Consider the following 18,756-nt stretch of genomic DNA (forward strand, 5'->3'; position numbering starts at 1 on the left):
TTGGATTTAATCAGTAGACATATTATGCATTTTTACTTGACAAAACCAAGTGAAATTTTACTCATTACAATATTTCATCCTTCATATTGGAGGACTACATGAGATGTGACTGATACTGTCATTTGATCTACTTGCACTAGGTTTTATCAAGCAAACTGCAACTGTTTATTGAGTCAACAAATCTGATCAATCGATTCAACTAATCAAGAGTAGATTTTTAATTTTGAAATCTACATCCCTGTGTGGGTGTTTGGATCATGTTTTCCATAAGGGTGTATGGATTTCTACTGAAAACCTCAGTGTGTTTTCCAGATCCAATGATTGATGGACCTGTTTACAGTAATTATGCACTTGAATTCCATAGAATGTAAAAGAATCATGTGACGGAGACAATTGTGTGGGTTTCTTTTAAAATCGACGAGCAAACTTCAGTGAAAATGCTACTTTTCAAAAACGACAGTGGTGGAATGAAAATGTTCATCAAAATATGTTGAGATGTTTCGGATATTTTACTACTATGGTATCTAGGACTAGTTTCAGCTACATAATAAGATGTCCCTCCAATCATCGTGGTTCTTGCTCTTTCTCCACCAGCCTTGCTGTTTCCAGTCCTTTCATAACATATGGTTCCATCTGATTTTTGGTCTTCCTTTGAGACATGAGGGCATGGTGCAGAAAAGCATCTGTAATGATGTTCTGTTTATGGTCCATTATTGTTGTTCTAACAGAATTTTTAGTTTCAGATTTTAAATTAAACTGATTGGAACACCAATCACATGTAGAAATATGCTAGATTAAGAGTGCAAAGTTGAGATATTATTAATGTACAATGTTCTGGGAGCACTAGACCTGATGTGTCAGGCCCTTAATGTTGGTACCAACCCTGGAATTATAGGACCGTTTTGGACCTCATTACAACACTACTGATTATAATAGTTAAAATTTTGAATTGGGAGCCCATAAAATAAATGAGGACCTGTTGATTTCCAGCCCAAGGCTTGTGTTTCAGGGGGTATTTTTCTCACACGGAATACCAGCAAGTCCCGCAGAGCTCAAAGAAATAGATTGTATTGTGGTGTGTGAACTTATCTTACTAGAGGAGCCCCGTAGGTTTGTTCTCCAGGGTCTTTAGAGTTGGTCTTGATCTATGCCCCTATCCATGCGAAATCACATACTGTGTGTTACTGCCCAGGTTACACAGCATGCAGTGTGCACACGTTATTGGTAGTGTGTGACGGACAACGGCAGTAACAGATTCTCTAGCGATGGGCATGGGTCAAAGATAGCTTGTGCGATCAAATTGAGTCGATGGTATGTGACTAAGAAATAAAACAGGTCACCACAGATTATAAATTGACAGCAGTCCCAGGACAGCGGTTCATGCACTGCCGGCTGGGGTAATCGGCTGGTTGTAGTATAAGAGATATCCTTGAACAAGACTAGGTCTTGTCTCCCTTGCATAATATGACAATCTGTGCCCAGTTGACCCTGTGGTTATGTGTGGCTTACAGTATTACTGTAGAAATAAGAAACCAACCAAAATGTGTGCAGAATAAAGCTAGGTTGTAGAATGTATAGTAACATACAACAGTAATACAAATAATGAATATTATCAATTTTGTACGAATAAATGTATTCACTGTATTCTTGCTTAAATTATATGAAATATAAAATACAAGCTGAACCAAACACTATTTGCAAGGCGGAAACAGAAATATAAAGTAACCTGTTTATAACCGAATTACTTGCAGTCATGCTGTTATCATGTATCATGATTTCTTTTGTTTTTATCTGAAGTACCTGTTTTTTATGTCTTTAGAGATACTTAAAGGTGGTGACTCGATTGATAGTTTACCCTCTATATTACTGCATTAAAGTTGTATAAAAGTGCACAAATTAAAGACTGTTATGAAAACTGCCAGAAAAGTGAGTTTTTGAACAAAGTTTTAAATGTATGCATTTTGGGTTAGATATTGGATTGCAATTGATTGGCTTGAAATTGGACTCACCAGGTGGGATACAACTTGCAACTCGGCTGTGCTCGCATATTTAAGCACCTACACGATGACCAAAGAAAACTAAATATGTCCACTTCAAAAATATCTCTTGAGCACATATTTTAATGACTTGGTGGTAGTAGTTATTATATTTTATTTATCTTATATTATTTCAAATAGGGGCTTTCCAAATGTATGATGTTAATAAAGCAATAATATTTTGACTGGATATTAAACTACTGTATTGTGTATCTTTTTTGTCTGAACGAAATAGGAACTGTTGAACATTTTGAACTGAAATGTCAGCTCTTTACAATAGCCCTTTGAAAGGTTTGACTTACAAATTGTAGCCAACTTGCAAGTTACAAAGGGAGATTGGCCGTTTTTGCTCATTGTTTGGTCTCACCTGAACTTGTGTAGAACGATCCAGGATTTGTGTCACTTCTAAACAACCATTTAATACTGTGCGAGGAGATTCCAACAATCCAGGAGCAGCCAGTGAAGAGCCTCAGAAGGTGCTTTACTGCAAGAGTTGAAAGTCGTAGTTTGTCTTCAGATACATTTAGTTCATGAATTGCACCCTTCACCTTCTCTTGTTCTTTATGCTGTCTGTCCTGTTTATCTGTTACTGCAACAAGATTTTCACTCACTGGCTTTTCATAGGATGCAGTTACAGATAAACAGGAAAGACAGCATAAAGAACAGGAGAAGGTGAAGGGTACAATTCATGAACTAAATGTATCTGAAGACAAACTTTGACTTTTGTTTTTCAACTCTTCCAGTATAGCACCTCTCGAGGCTCTTCACTGGCTGCTCCTGGATTGTTGCAGTAAAAGATAAGGCAAAACAGACAGCATAAAGAACAGGAGAAGGCGAAGGGTGCAATTCAGGAACGAATTGTATCTGAAGACAAACTATGACTTACGTCTTTCAACTCTTTCAGTATAGCACCTTCCGAGTCTCTTCACTGGCTGTTCCTGGATTGTTGCAGTAACAGATAAGGCAGGACAGACAGCATAAAGTACAAGAGAAGGTGAAGGGTGCAATTCAGGAACGAAATGTATCTGGAGACAAACTACAACGTATGTCTTTCAACTCTTTCAGTATAGCACCTTCAAAGGCTCTTCACTGGCTGCTCCTAGATTGTTAGAATCTCCTCGCAGCTTCTGTCTCTTGAAAAGCAAACTGCACTGGAGACTGCAGGGCTTGTATATTGGTTTTGAATTTCATCCGGCCCAGTCCATCAACTCCAGCTGGAAAGTATAGCAACTATAACTTTCTTGCTGGTGTTGAGAAGTGTCAGGTCATCCTTGAAGGCACAAATAGGTGGAAGCTCTTCTTGCTCATGAAACTTCTCAACAGGTCTGATGATCAACATAGGAATCCATGATCTCCCTTGCAAGAACAAACAAGAGATACTGGATAAAGCCAAGAATATGGTCAAGCACATACCAAGGGCCCAATCTGCCTGGTCATGAGGCAGCAATATTTGCATGCACATGCATACACCAACACACTACATCATGAGATACAATATATATCAGATGTTGAGAATAACACGCTTCTCAGGCTACGGAGAAATGCCAGGAGAATAGACTTACATTCAATGGACAATAGCATATAGTAGTAACTTAATGTCTTTGAAAGATCAATTTGCTCAAATATGGCTTGATGCAAAATAGTATCATGTTGTATTACAGTTCAATCACACTAAAGATGGGCGAGTCAGCTGAGTGCCACCCATCTTCGGGAGTTTCGGTCCTTGAAACAGTATTTCAGCAGCGTAACTACGCCACCTCCTACTGGTGGGCTAATAACACACAATGCTTCAGTCCATGCTCTTTGTGGGCTAGGAACTGTTGGTCTTTGGGAGATAACCAACGAGTCAAGTCTTACCCTTACTTCACCAAACATTCCCTGAACTTGAGACTGAAAGGTGGACCACATATGCAGGAAGATGCCATTCAAGGTAATACTGATCACAGGATCCTATCACCAACATGTTTCAGTCAACTCGACAGTCAAGGATAATAGGCGCTACTAACATAAAAACACATACTTTTTATGTGCAATTGTCAATTTTTCATCATTTTCGTTACAATTCTCCTAATTTTTCTGTCCCCCTGGATGGAAAATAGTATATTGTTAACCCAATTTTTTTTTCAACAACGCCTTCCGCCTACCGACGGCCTTACATGAACCGACGCCCATGACGAGCGGGGGGGCACCGGCCCCCTGGCCCCCCACTGGCTACGCCACTGTTCAGCCTACTCACACCTTTACCAATTGCTTCAGTATACCCACCTACTTTAGTCCCCTCAACCTTCATTCCATGGTGTTCAATGGTCCAACTCTTCAGGTGAATGTAGCTTGTGCCTGTTCAAGAACAAGATTCAGCTGCTTCTGTCACCTTCTTTAATACAAGTACGTCTCACTCTGCTTTGCTAAAACCCAAGTCGCGCAACCACTGGTGGAAGGATGTTGCATGAGCCCTCGGTATACAACTTCACAAAATGTGATTCTACTTTGCATCTACTGTTTTCACACACTGCTCTTAACTCGGCATACTTCCAGTCTACTTCCGCTCATGCGCCTCTTGGATGTTGTCCTCCCAAGGGACAATTAGCTCTACCAAAAAAATCACTTTCGATACTGACCTAATGACAATGTCTGTTCTGACATCTAATGGCAATCTCTACAAGGAATCCACCACCACCTTGCAAGTCTTATTTTGCCTTCCAGTAATTCTCACTAGATAGAATACCTCTTCTCGGTGAGATGCTATCATATAGCCTCCTGACCCGAAGCCCTCTATTACAAAACCCATCATGCAGTTATTGTTAACTACATGTATGCACACAACACAGGGGCACTCACAATAGGCAATTGAACCCTACTGGTAGCGCTGTGTTGTAGCTATTGGGGATGAATTAGTTAGCATCATATATCAAAAAGTATAAAAGCTATGATTTTAGTACTTGCTCTATGTTTCAATTACTTATTCTTTTCCAAATATCGGAATCTTCAACCCGGCACAAGCTTTAATAACGGGAGAACATACATTTTTATTAAAAAGAAATCCTACCATCTATCCAAACTCGCTGTGTTATTCCAATGCACATTTTGCTTCACCGGGCAGCCCTGGCTTGGTCATATTTGGAAGATTGGTGTCATAAAACCGTCATAGGTACAAATTTAGTACTTTCTGTCAATCAAGTATGGCTTATTCTCTACATGTCAATCTTTAAATAATTGGCATAGTCCTTATAATAACGGTGGTCCGCCTTGATGAGTAAATGACAGCAAACAGCTGCCTTTCAGTGAAAAATACCCCAAAACTCGGTCAGTGGAGCTCCGCTCGTACATGTCAATAGCGTCATTATCGATTGGATTAGTCGTCCGTAGCGGACAAATCGGTCCCCCATTTGGATTAATATTATCAGGTGGTAATAAATTTGCATTGGACAATAGATTACTATATAATGGTTTAGTACTGCATATATCGGTTTAATCTTCAATAAGCGGGTTTATGGCTGGAAAGGTCACGGTGAATTTGCCGTGGACGTAACTGCACTATGCAAGTAAACAAAAGCAAGACACTGCAAGCAAGACAGCGGTCTGAATTGTCATACCAGACGGTTAGGGTATCAGGAGAAGGAAGCAAGTCATATATAGATCCGAGAGGTTGATCTCCATAGAAATAAGTGCTTCCATTTTCCACAATACATTCAATGAGAAACTTTGCTGTTCCTTTTACTCTCATCTCGTCCATTCTCTCTGTTTGGTCTGGCCAACGGTGGCAACAAACTCTGCTTATATCTCATGGCCAACCAGCTCTCGTTGCTCTCTTCCACTGGCAGAAGAACCATCACGTATTCTTGTCCAACCAAAGCCTTAGCGCCCTTCGTGTAGCCTCTATCATCTCTTGCTTGGCAACCCTCTGCACTCTCTTCGTGTCTATTAATTCTTCAGTATACCACCTTCTGGGGCTCTTCACAGGCTGCTCCTGGATGGTTGGAATCTTCTCACCACACATCATAAACTGGTTGTTAATCATTTTCCCGTTCTTGAGAACCAACTGCGGGACATGGTGGTTTTGACTTCATCATGTTCATCATGGTCCAGTCCTTCAACTCGGCCAGCGTGTGAAGCATCATAATTATATACTACAGTTTCCTTGGTGGAGTTGAGAATGAATGGTTAGTATCATTTCATCCATGATGTTCTGACCCATCGTGCGAGCAGTACTCTGAGAGCAGAAGGCAAACCTTCAGCAATTATAGGTAAGCTTTCAAGATACAATGTCAAAGACAAATCAAAACCCATAGAAAGCTCATGCTCATAGGAATGCCGACATGCCAAGTAGCACCACGAGGACAGCCTTGTTATTGTCAACGTGCTGGAGGAATAGCGATCGCACTTCACTTTCAAGAGTGCGGTTTCCGTGCTATGGAATCGCTTGTACGCAAGTGTTTCTCCGAGATCGTTGTTGTCAACATGGTTATCAACCTGACACTACGCAGCCTTCAATTACCTGTAATGAATTCCATAATTGGCCACAGGCCTGTAAAAGTAATTTTCATCGATGTATGCATCCATTGAAAATATTCTGGCAAAAGAATTGTACACATACTGGTATTGGTTAACCATCATCAACATTTTAATCGATATGCCGAGTTCTAAAATATAGTACCTGACAGGTAGCGTCAGAATAACTGTTGACCATGTTGACAGTTGTACGAGTAAAGTTCTTATGTAAATGTATTAGTGGAATTACGACGGTTTACAAAAAAATTTACTACGATTTTTCATTTGTCTGAGAGTTCCAAATCTCTCTGGGATTTCTGTATCTGATAAGCTAGTAGCTGCTCACCTTTCGAAACAATAGAAGACTGTTCGCGGTACGAAACCAAAAACGCCCATTGTGCTTTGGTATCTTTAATCAATCGGCCTGTCAATCAAACCTGGTAGTGGTATTGCTCATAGATACTTACGAACATTTTCGGATGAGCCATTGATTGTTATTTATTGAGATAAATTTTAACTGAGCCTTTGTACATTGACGAATGTATTATATCTTCGAAAGTATAATATGATATGCCAGACCTACACCTCATTATAAGATCGTGCATTGACCTTTTGTCGATTTGGGTTTGTGCGTCGTACCCACCCACCCACCCACCCTCCTCGTTACGCGTTACGTGTCTGGTCATACATATAGACGAATCCAATTTCACGCATTCCTACACCTCAATGGCAGCCATAGCTGGGTCCCCGCTGAATCTATCCCACCAGAAATGTGAAATGATGCGTCTTTGGCGGAATTTTAAATTGCATTCCCTCACCCGTGTTACACGTAGACAAAAGAATGATGAAAGTTTACAACACAATACAATATAACATCGATTTTTAAGCGGCTTTAATCCACCCAATTGGGCAGTCACATCACCAGTTTGGTGCGCCGGGGACCCAGTAATGGCTGGTTACATTCTGACCATCGCTTGGCTCGTTGGATTCGTCTATAGGCTTTATCCGGAGTCAAGCAATACTATGACTATAGAGGATAGGCTATATGAATATTTAGGCACTGAGTCCCCATACTGTTGATAATTTTTCGACTGCATTATTGAACCCACATTCTTTTAAAGCACCAATGATTGCCCTTCTGCTTGCATCTTTTCCATTCGCAGATCGCCAATCCTCCAACACTTTAGCTGCCTGCAGTTGGACATCGTTAGTGTCGGCTGTCCTTTCGGCATTCTCTATGTTACAGGCCGTTATACCAAGCTCTCTGTACATTTTTTTAAACTGGTCTCGCGTCAGACCCACCTTACTTGTCACCTTAGATATGTCTTTGTCGCTTACTTGCTCCATACCTACAAAAAGTACAAAGCAAAAGTAATGTCATACCGGCGGCGGAGGAGACTATAGGCGTGCCTAATTTGTTTCGAAAATATGGGCAAAGTTAGTAAACCTTTTACCTTATGAGTTAAAAGTTTAGGTTGTTTTAAACCACCTTTCACTATAGCGCGGAAGGGACCTCTAATTTTTTCTACAGAGTGACAGTTGCACCTAAAAATTCCCCGCCAGAAACATGACAAATGCTGCATCTACCGGATCGGGAAGTAATCGACCTAAATTGCCCTGTGCATGTCTTTTTAGCTCAATAAACACCATCTTGTCAACCAAATACACAGTAATATTCAGGTCCGTATACGCTTGTTGAAATTATCTACAGTGGGAGATAATCTGAGCGTAAACCCAGTCTAAGTGGAATAGATAGATGATCAGTGACTTGTAGATGTATAAGAAGATGTTGAACATAATGCGGTGTTCGTTGGGTAGCCAGTGAAGTGAAAAATATACCAGCTGATCTACATTTGGTCATACACAACAATTCTGAAGGATGCCATCATTAATTTTCATCTAGCTATTATTGAAATCATCAAAGCTAATGGCAAAGACCTACCAGATTCCTGTCCTAGTGAGCCTTGTGCATGTGTAGATGGCTTGGTATTGCCTGAAACATGTCAGAAATGGAATTAAGAAACAGATCAAGATCTAAAATGTACAGTTTCTATTAGCAATACATGAAATTCGAGAGCTGTATCATGAAGCACTTATCACTGCATAAATTTTTAATCCTGTTTCCAGTCATGGCACAAAATACAGGGTTCAAAAGAAATACCCCCCCCCCTAAAATTACAAAACATTTCTTTGTATAATTTGACATTCATTTTGGAAAATGTGATTATTTTTGACCAAAGCAAAATGGTTTTTGAAAAGGGAGAACTTTAGGAGGGTATCAAAAAGATTCCTCTATTCACAGGTTTTCAAATTTTTCAAATCAACGAACGTATGCCAAGATATTCAAAGAAATATTTTATAATTTTAGGGTGAGATACATTTTTGAACCCTTTTAATACACATTAATTACATGACATGGCAGAAGCTCCTGGCAAGGATTGTGCATAACACATTGCGTATATTTGCACACATGTGCTTATTGAAAATAGTTATCTCTAATGTTTTCAGCAAAAAAATTAGATGAAAATAATTATTATGTGAAAACCTTAATTTTAAGCTTACCCGGAATACCCGCAGTATGCGTTGCTTCTATTTTTATAACTTCCTCATAAAGGTCGTGTCGTTCCTGGCTCAGGAGCTCCATGAACGCGTGATACGATATTAATGGTTTTCGCTTCAATGTTTCAATTAGCTTCTCTACCCTCTCTGTGTCTGTGACTCCTGTGTTAATTCTAGTGACTTCATCAGAGGTCAGGGCATTTTTGCCTTTCATTTTCCGAAGCAAACTCGCAGGACTCAAGTTGTCAGTTAAGACAATCAAAGCGTCCTGCAAGGTTTGCTTTGCACCGTTCAAATCTACAGCCATGTTGCTTCTGTTTGTAAACCTAGGGCATTTATAAATCAAACGGTGATTCTATTTTAAAACATTTATTATTTCCGATTAAACGCAATACAAATAAAATATATGTGTACACACGGTGTATTTCGGAAGTTTTGCATCCTGGGTAAAATCTGTCACAAGGAGAGCCACATGTTAATCAAAATACCGATCCTCTATTGAAGCATAATACAAGCGATCGGGTTCCAATACCCCACCTAACCCCCCCCCCCTCCCCCGGTTATACCACTGACGATTTATATATTATCATTTGATAAGTTATAGACCTAACGTTGCAGACACTATAGAAATCATGGAGTGAATACTCAGAGATCCTAATTGGGATATTCCAGAAAATAGATGCACACCCCCTATAGAGGAGTTCGGATTTTCCGGCAGAAAAATAGTTCAAAATCAGAAATCCTCAATTTAAGAGCTCATTTCCGTGACTTTTCCTTCATTTAATTGGATTTCCAAGCTTTTTTAAGTGATATTGGCAAATGGAATTCTATTCGTTTTCAGGAAGTAGACTTGGAAATCCGGACATTTCTTTGATTAAAAATTTACTCCTCTAGAGGGGGTGTGCACTTATTTTCTGGAATAGCCAATTTCCCATCTACAACATCATTTGAAATAGAGATTCTTACGCTGCAGAGAAACACAAACCTGCCACAGACATACAACATTTTTCTCACTAAATATTATTAACGATAAAAATGATAATAAAATAATCAATGGGACACCAGTAGCACAGGCTAAAGAATTCACATACATAGGAGGGAAGGTGATTCGGATCTTGCCTTGAAGATGTCAAATTACGCTTTGAGAAAACTATTGGGTCGACTAAGTCAAAAGACAATATAATAGCACTATTAAAGATCGAACTATCAAATACTTGTGATATCTATACTTGATGTACGATGCTGAATCGTGGACGTTGAAACGGGATGATGAAAACAGACTTCTAACATTTGAAATGATATTCTTGTGAACGGAAAATGGAAGTGACAACAAGACTCGACAGGAGGGGCCGTAACACCAACTTCGAGCAAGAAGGTCGTATCTGCATTTTAGTCATTTTACAGGAGAAGCATTTTGTTTCCTTTTATTGTTAAATGTGTTCATTTACCTGTATTTTCACAATAAATTACCATGATTACCAACTCAATCTTGCCACAAATGAGCGATGTTATTACATTTCACAGGCAATACCCAATAATGCTCAAAGAGCAATAAATTAAAGGGAAAACCAACATATATAAAGGATACAAAAAATAAACTAAAAAGCAGAAACAAGATCAACAATAAGGGAATGGAAGCAACAACATTGGAGCGCTTTAACTGCGGCCTTGAAGGTAGATATTGTGAAACCAGAGACAACATTTTGATGTAGCTCATTCCACTACTTGGGTAATAGATGGAAGAAACTTCTTTGACAAAGTGTAAGGCCGGCAACAATTTTAAAAACATGGTAGGAGGAGTCCCGACGGACCTCAAGAGAGGGGAGGTTAGTTTGGGGAAGAAGGCTGTCATGATCCAGGTCCCAAGATTACAATATGACCCGACAGGCAAACATTGGAACAGACTGTAGGCGGTTTGATAGGGTTTTGGTGAGCATGGAAAGTGGGTGCCAGGTTGAGCTACTATATTCAAGAGCTGGGCGGACCAAGGAAGTGTATAGGGTGCGACGAAGTGACGAAGGTATTTTGGAGCTAGGTGGAAATTCCGATGAATCAGGCCAATCATCCGTTTACAAAATGACATCAATGTGAATATTCCAGGATAATTTGGAAGATGATGTCAGTAATTATATTGATATGTGGGTTGTTGAGATGTAATAGAAGGTCCGGATATGTATTGTTGTTGGTAAATATGATCATGGCTTAGCTTGAAGGAAGTTCTAGAAAACCAAACAGATATTATGTTGATGTCATTTGGAAAATCAACCCCAATTGATTGTTGTTTATATTATCATTGGTTTATACAGGGTAGTGTCGTCAGCAAATAAAACTAATTTGCTTCCTGCAAAGGACGTGAGAGATATGTTGTTGATTTAAAAAACAGAAAAGAAGGGGCCAGGATATAGAGCCCTGAGGAATCTACCGATGACAGTAATTGACCAGATATGCCAAAAGCCCTTTGTTATTTTAAACAAGGTCTGTGTGGTATTTTGTCGAAGGCTTTTGCCTGATCAAAAAGGGCAACCACAAAATCTTCGCTGGCTTCAATGGCATTGTGCCAGTCTAGATGGCTGTAAGGAGGGCATCTGTGGTAGATGTATTTGGAAGGAATCCAAATTACCTCTCAGTGAGCAGATTGTATTCCATTAGGTGGGATAGAATTATGTTTAAGAATAAGTTTCTCTAAAATCTTAGTCTTTAATAGACTTTTTGTCCCCAAATATGAAAATAGGAATGACGCTAGATGATGAATTCAAATATATTTAAAAAAACGCTTGCAGGGAGAATCACCATCAGCAAGGGAAGTAAGATACCAATTAAAGGAGTATTTCGTGATCCTAACATCCTCTTTTTATGACATTTTTCAGTACATATCCACGAAAAAAGCATATTCCCAAAATTTCAGTTGATTCCGATATTGCGTTTGCGAGTTATGCATGATTATGTGTATTACACTGCTCCATAGACAATACGTTGTAAGCTGTTGTAATTTCGTTCTGGTGCACCAGAACGAAATTCAAATTTCACGATATCTTTGCTAAACGAATTGATCTGCAAGAAATATTTTGTACATAAACATTATGTAGCCAGAGGTTTCCAGTGATATAAAAATCTCAACTTTTTTTGAGAAAAGTGGGGGATGAGGATGTGGATCACGAAATGCCCTTTTAAGATTTAATTTAATCTTGTTAACCAGACATACCTATTGTTGATGGACGAACCTGTAAGTTGCGACTGAAACCTTCAGTCTTCAGCTGGGTTGTGATGCAAATAACCTTGAGTACCGGACACTTCCGGTATAGATGACAATCGGCAAGGAATGTCCTTTATGATTCTGCAACTTTTGAAATCCGACCCTTTACAATTGAGATAGGTGTACTCTCAACGAGATCGCCGAGAAACAAATGAGGAGTCAAAATTCGCAGCATAAAATGTTGCATTCAGCGCAGCGAGTTAATTTGATCATGGCGACTTTTTCAATTGTAATAATACTTTTTGAGCAGTTTAGTCAGAAGACACCAGTCCGGGACACCAGTATTAAGAATTGTATTTTATTGACACGCATCAATCCCATGTGACCTGTTTATATCCAAATTGAGTAGGGGCCTATACAGTACAACTTAGTGCCGCGCCTGGTTTATATATTAAATTAATATTAACTAAAATTAACAACACAAAATTTAAAACTTGAAAGGTTTTTTTAATCCTCCATTTGTGCATAATCAAAAGTATTTAAACAATAGATAATTCCGTGCTGACTTCTGTTCATGTCCAATCGGTACTGAGGCTCAATTCAAATGTGTGATTCGTGTTTCGTAATTAGTTCTTTCATGTAAATCTGTAATTTATTCCATCTCTTTGTAAACATCCATTAGTTTCAAGTACTCGACTTAGCGTTCATTTAGTGTTCGATAGCCCTCCTTCATGTACATGCTCAATGGGAACTTGCATGCATCAGGAACCAGTTTTAGGGTGTTTTGCAATTGTGGTGATGTGGTGATAATCTTCTTTGGTACTGATCACTTTTTGTAGCTCAAACAAAAGAAGACTAAAAGATGCGGTAACTAATGGGGCCCATACACGATCAATCTAGGGTCTTTTATATTGATCAATCAAATTGATCGTGTATAGGCCGCATTAACCAAAACGCCTGGCCGGTGGTTTTTTTTTTGGTTTTTTGGTATGTTAATACCTGTCAATCTTACCTTATATCCCTGTGACTGGACAATAGATATTTACGAACATTTTTGGATTAGCCATTGTTATGCATTACGACAAATTTGAACCGAGCCTTTGTATGGAAGGCTGTAGGCCTATGATTGACAAAATTTAATGATAGTAATACAAAACATTTACAGAGCGCATTATATCAAAAGGGGTTTTACAAAGAAATAAACAATTTAGATTAAGACCATGAACTACCTTAAGTCATAGCTACATACACTACAAGCCTAACTACCATAAGTTCGCTAGAGAGAAGAATAGCTGGTAAAAATATACTACGACTGTCCATAATAATGATAATAGCCCAGATCTACAAAAACGAATTTTGTGTAATTTCTAAGCTTATTGTAACCTTAACATATATATCAAAATCTCAAGAAGTTTTCTCTAATAAACCTCATTTTAACCGCCTATAGCGATAATCTCACTTATGATCATGATGATCCAATTGTTTGAAAACTGCAGTCATTCGCAGTCATTCCTGTGATTTTACCATTTCATACAGAGCGAAGGTCCTAACACCCTCACCCACGCCCTCCTCACTGTTACGCGACATATGCTTTATACGGAGTAAAGCATAAAGAGGATGAATATTTAGGCACTAAGTCCCCATTCTTCTGCTAATTTTTGGGCTTCAGAATTGAAACCACATTCTTTTAAGGCATCAATGATCGCTCTTCTGGTAGCATTTTTTCCGTTTGCCGATCGCCAATCCTCCAATACTTTATCTGCCTGTAGTTGGACGTCGTTAGTGTCGGCGGTCCTCTCGGCATTCTCTATGGCACCGGCTGATAAACCAAGCTCTTTGTACATCTTTTTTGAATTTGTCTCGCGTCAGACCTACTTTACCCGTCACCGTAGATATGTCTTTGTCGGTTACTTGCACCATACCTGCAAAAAGGTTCAAAATGTAATAAATATCAAAAAGAAAGGGACTAATTTTACAAAATACAGAATCTACATAAACTGATGTGGTATGAAACTGTGCCGATCAATCATAGATATGTTCAGAATAATACCTTTAATAAATCAATTTACGTTTTACGCTATTTTTGCAAGTGTAAGGCGCAAATAATCAAAGTTTAATTTGAAAATGTACATCATTGAAACTCATTTTTTAATATGCTATAATAAATACAGATGTGACACGTTCTGGTCAATGGGGCCAAAGGCAAATTTGAAACTGAGAATCTGAAAAGGCAAAAATAATGGGAGACTATAGGGTAGAAGGGTGCCTCCTTTGTTATGAAAACAAGAGTAAAAATAGTTAAGTAAACATTTACTTTGATATTACCGAAAACCACTACCGTATTCACTATCACCGGAGGATACACGTCCCCAATTCTAAAATTTCCTAGCGGACGGTCTCCCTAAAAATGTTAACACAAGAAAAATATAACGATAATGCTACATCTACCGGGAGGAAATCGACCAGAATGGCCATGTGTACTGGTATCTGCCTTTAGTCTGCATTTAGCCCGATAACCCAGCAAACACAAAACGTTTTCGACATCATTCGCAAAAGGTTATAAAAGGTTTTAGAAAACGTTTAAATGTCGGGTTATATAAAGGGTATATTAAGAGTATAAAACGTTTTCATAACCTTAAAAAACATTTTTGATAATCTACTGCTCAAAAAAAAAAAATGTTTTACAGAAAACGTTTAAATGTCGGGTTATATAAAGGGTATAAAAACGTTTTAATAACATTCTGAAAACATTCCTGAAAACTTTATACAAAACATTCTAAACAGAATGTTATTTTGGGGTTGAAAAATATTTTGCGAAAAATGCTTGCCCAAAATATTTTCAATAACGTTTTAAAAACGTTTTCATGACCTTTATATAACCCGACATTTAAATGTTATTAAAAGGTGTTGAAAAAAAACATTTTAAGAACATTTCTGTGTTTGCTGGATTCAAATATTTTAACATAATGTTATTTAAGTATTGACACAATATTTGGCAAAAATGTTTGCAAAAATAGTTTACAATAACATGTTTTGAAAACATTTAAAAATATTGTTGTAGTGTGTTTTTCATACAAAACGTTTTAAAACGTTATCATGACCTTTATATAACCCGACATTTTAATGTTATTAAAACGTTTTTACCTAAACCAAAAGCCAAGATATAACTTATTTAAAACGTCTTTAAAACGTTTTTGTGTTTGCTGGGAAACACCCTTTTTATCAAACAAATTCACAGCAACTATATAGTACAGATGAGGTTTATGTTACAATGGTTACGCTTATTGAAACTATTTCTAAGTGGGATATACTCTGAGCGTAAACCCTATAGACATGATAGATAGGTGATCAGTGACTTGTAGATGTATAAGAAGATTTTAAACATGATGCAGTTTTAGATGTTAGACGGAATTGCAGGGGGTTATACCAACTGATCTTACTTTAGTTTGGGCAAGTCATACACGGCAATCCTGAAGAATTTCATCATTTATTTTCATCTAGCTATTAATGATTAAAATCAAGGTAAATCATAGTGAATCAAAGACCTACCAGATCCATGTCCTGGTGGGCTTGGTACTGGAGGTGGCTTGGTGTTGTCTGTATCGGGTAAGAAATGTGAAAGATCCAAAATGTGCAATTTTTAATTACAATACATGAAATCTGAGAGTTTGTTTGTTTCTTGGAGCAGTTTTCACTGCATAGTTTTTTAATTCAGTTTCCAGTTTATGTTACCCAGAAACAGAATAATTTTATGAGCACAAAACATTACACATTGATTAGGCCTATATGATATGACATTATAGAAGCTGCTGGAGAGGATTATGCATGACACATTCATGATATTGCATGTAATGTACATACACACTATAAACAAGTTTACTTTACAAGTGACTAACTTTGGAATTAAGAGTGCTCAAACCCATTACAGGTGAGCTATAGAAACAAATTCAAAGTATAGACCTTGCCGGTTGCCTTGCCAGAGGTCTATACTTTGAATTTGTTTCTACACACTATAAACACATATTTATCACTAGTTTTATTTTTTCAGCAATAATTGAATGAAAGTAATATCTAAATTGTATGCTTACCAGTATGCTTTGCCTCTATTTTCTTAACTTCCTCGTAAAGGTCGTATCGGTCCTCCTTCAGGATCTCCAGAAACCATTGATAAGATGTTAAAGGTTTTCGTGCCAATGTGTCAATTAGCTTCTCTACCTTCTCTGTGTCGGTATCGCCTTTGTTAATTTTAATGACTTCATCAGCGGTCAGGGCATTCTTGCCTTTCATTTGCCGAAGCACATTCGTAGGAGTCAGGTTATCAGTTAAGACAATCAACGCTTCCTGCAGGATTGCCTTTGCCTTTTTCAAATCTACAGTCATGTTGCTTTAAAACCTATGAAGAAAGTATAAATCAAAATACCCTCAAATATCTAAGTACAACAATTATAAGTCTAATGTGTACACTTACATGATATTTAGTCAATTTTGGATCTTAGCCATAGCCTAGCCACAAGATCAATAAACTTAAGCATATTCCTTACTTATAAAGTATATAAACGATATATCATAATATGCCTATCATGCCAGAAAAAACTATTATAGTGAATACCCTGATATCAAAATGTCCACCCACAACCCCATTTATACAAACACGTCTTAAGCTGCATGCAAAGACAAAATTAAATACACAAACCTGACAGAGAATATCTAAATATTTTTTCAGATGTTGCTAAAAACGTTAAATTTAAAGTTATTAGGAACTTACAATATAAATGTATGGTGAAACTCTGGGTGAAACTGGTGGAAAACTACTTCCTTGTGGCTTCCGACAGTGTGTACATACATGAAACCTGTGTATAACTGTTTATTAACAAGCTGAAGGTGTGACGGAATATTTCTACGAATACAATATGTATAGAATTTGGGGTTCATCGAACATAAATAGAGGGAAAAGGTTACTTTCGTTTTTATGTTCATTAACCGTGTCTAGTAAACATAAATATGTACATTAGCTTGATATTAAACATGAGTCAATCCGCGAGTCAATCTTTGTTTGTTGCATTGTATTCCTTAAATTAAAATAACAGGGCAATTACATAATTTATCTAAAAATTTCAAAGTAAAAAACTCGTAATCAACAATGTCTCATGCAAAATCACAGAACATTCCTGTTAGCAAGTTCGCGACCGATTGCAAACATACATGTATGTATGTAACAACATTTTACTCATAGTTAGACTATCTTTTGAATAAAGTGCTCAATCCCAAAAGGGAGAGCGTATAAAAATCCCTTTTGGGATTGAGCACTTTATTCAAAAGATAGTCTAACTATGAGTAAAATGTTGTTATTACGCTCCTGTTTTCGCAGTTGAGCACTTTCTGACTATCTCTGATAGACAGACTGACTCTGGGATAGACTTGCTTTGGCTGTGTTGACACCATGGAATGTATATTCTTTTACATTCCTAAGAGATGGTAGTCCACCCAATGCATTTCATCGTGTCGTCTGACGATTGCCTTTTAGGCATGAAACTCAGAGTAACGACTACCTATTCTGGAAGGTCTGTTCTTTGAATTTTTATGTATGTATGTATGTATGTGCATAATTTGTGTGCAATTCTTATATACATGAAATCACAATAAAGTTGTATATAAATTGTTCCAAGCCGCATATTAAAGATAATAGAAGACATTTTACACGAATCTGTGATTTTTCTACTTAAGTAGAGAAATTAGCTACATGTATTTGATTAGGGCATCAACTATGTCAAATATGCTGCTGTCATTTCAATAATACCAAAGTTTGGTACGTTATATAAATGGGAAAAACGACTCCCGTTGACCTTACTGCTTTTTTTTCATATCGGCCATAGTGCACTTATGTCCACGGCAAATTCACCGTGACCTTTCCAGCCATAAACCCGCTTAGTGAAGATTAAACCGAGATGTGCAGTACTAAACCATTATAGTAATCAATTGTCCACCGCAAATTTATTACCACGTGATAATATTAATCCAATGAGCGATCGTATTGTCCGCTACGGTCGACTAATCCAATCGATAATGACACTATTGACATGTACGGGCGGAGCTCCACTGACTGAGTTATGGGGTATTTTTCACTGGTTTGCTGTCATTTACTCATCAAGGCGGTCCACCGTTATTATAAAGACTATGCTAATGATTTAAAGATTGACATGTAGAGAATAAACCATACTTGATTGACAGAAAATACTAGATTTGTGTGTTACAGTTTCGTGACACCCCTCTTGCAAATCCGACCAAGCCAGGGCGGCCCGGTGAAGCAAAATGTGGACACGGGAGTTTGGATATAGATGGTATATTTCTTTCTCATACAAATGTATGGTCCCCCGTTATTAAAGCTTGTACCGGGTTGAAAATTCAGATATTGTAAAAAGAATAAGTAATTGAAACATAGAGAAAGTACTAAAATTATAGCTTTTATACTTTTTCATATAT

At 37.8% G+C, this 18,756-nt stretch overlaps 2 protein-coding genes across 2 annotated transcripts; both read right to left on the reverse strand.

Moving 5' to 3' along the window:
• Positions 1-7,198: 7,198 nt before the first annotated feature.
• LOC140147720 (uncharacterized) lies at positions 7,199-9,408 on the reverse strand. The gene is made up of 3 exons (XM_072169479.1): positions 9,087-9,408; positions 8,467-8,517; positions 7,199-7,873 (listed from the first exon to the last, which is right to left on the reverse strand). The coding sequence occupies exons 1-3, from the start codon at positions 9,388-9,390 to the stop codon at positions 7,578-7,580; spliced, it is 651 nt and encodes a 216-aa protein (XP_072025580.1). The 5' UTR covers positions 9,391-9,408; the 3' UTR covers positions 7,199-7,577.
• A 3,486-nt stretch (positions 9,409-12,894) lies between these two features.
• On the reverse strand, positions 12,895-17,151 carry LOC140148760 (uncharacterized). Its single transcript, XM_072170811.1, has 4 exons — positions 17,042-17,151; positions 16,365-16,669; positions 15,826-15,873; positions 12,895-14,198 (listed from the first exon to the last, which is right to left on the reverse strand). Exons 2-4 carry the CDS (start codon positions 16,654-16,656, stop codon positions 14,056-14,058), a joined length of 483 nt encoding a protein of 160 aa, XP_072026912.1. The 5' UTR covers positions 16,657-16,669; positions 17,042-17,151; the 3' UTR covers positions 12,895-14,055.
• Between the last annotated feature and the right edge of the window lie 1,605 nt (positions 17,152-18,756).

The sequence above is a fragment of the Amphiura filiformis genome, chromosome 3, assembly GCF_039555335.1.
Source record: "Amphiura filiformis chromosome 3, Afil_fr2py, whole genome shotgun sequence".
Taxonomy (NCBI): Eukaryota; Metazoa; Echinodermata; class Ophiuroidea; order Amphilepidida; family Amphiuridae; genus Amphiura; species Amphiura filiformis.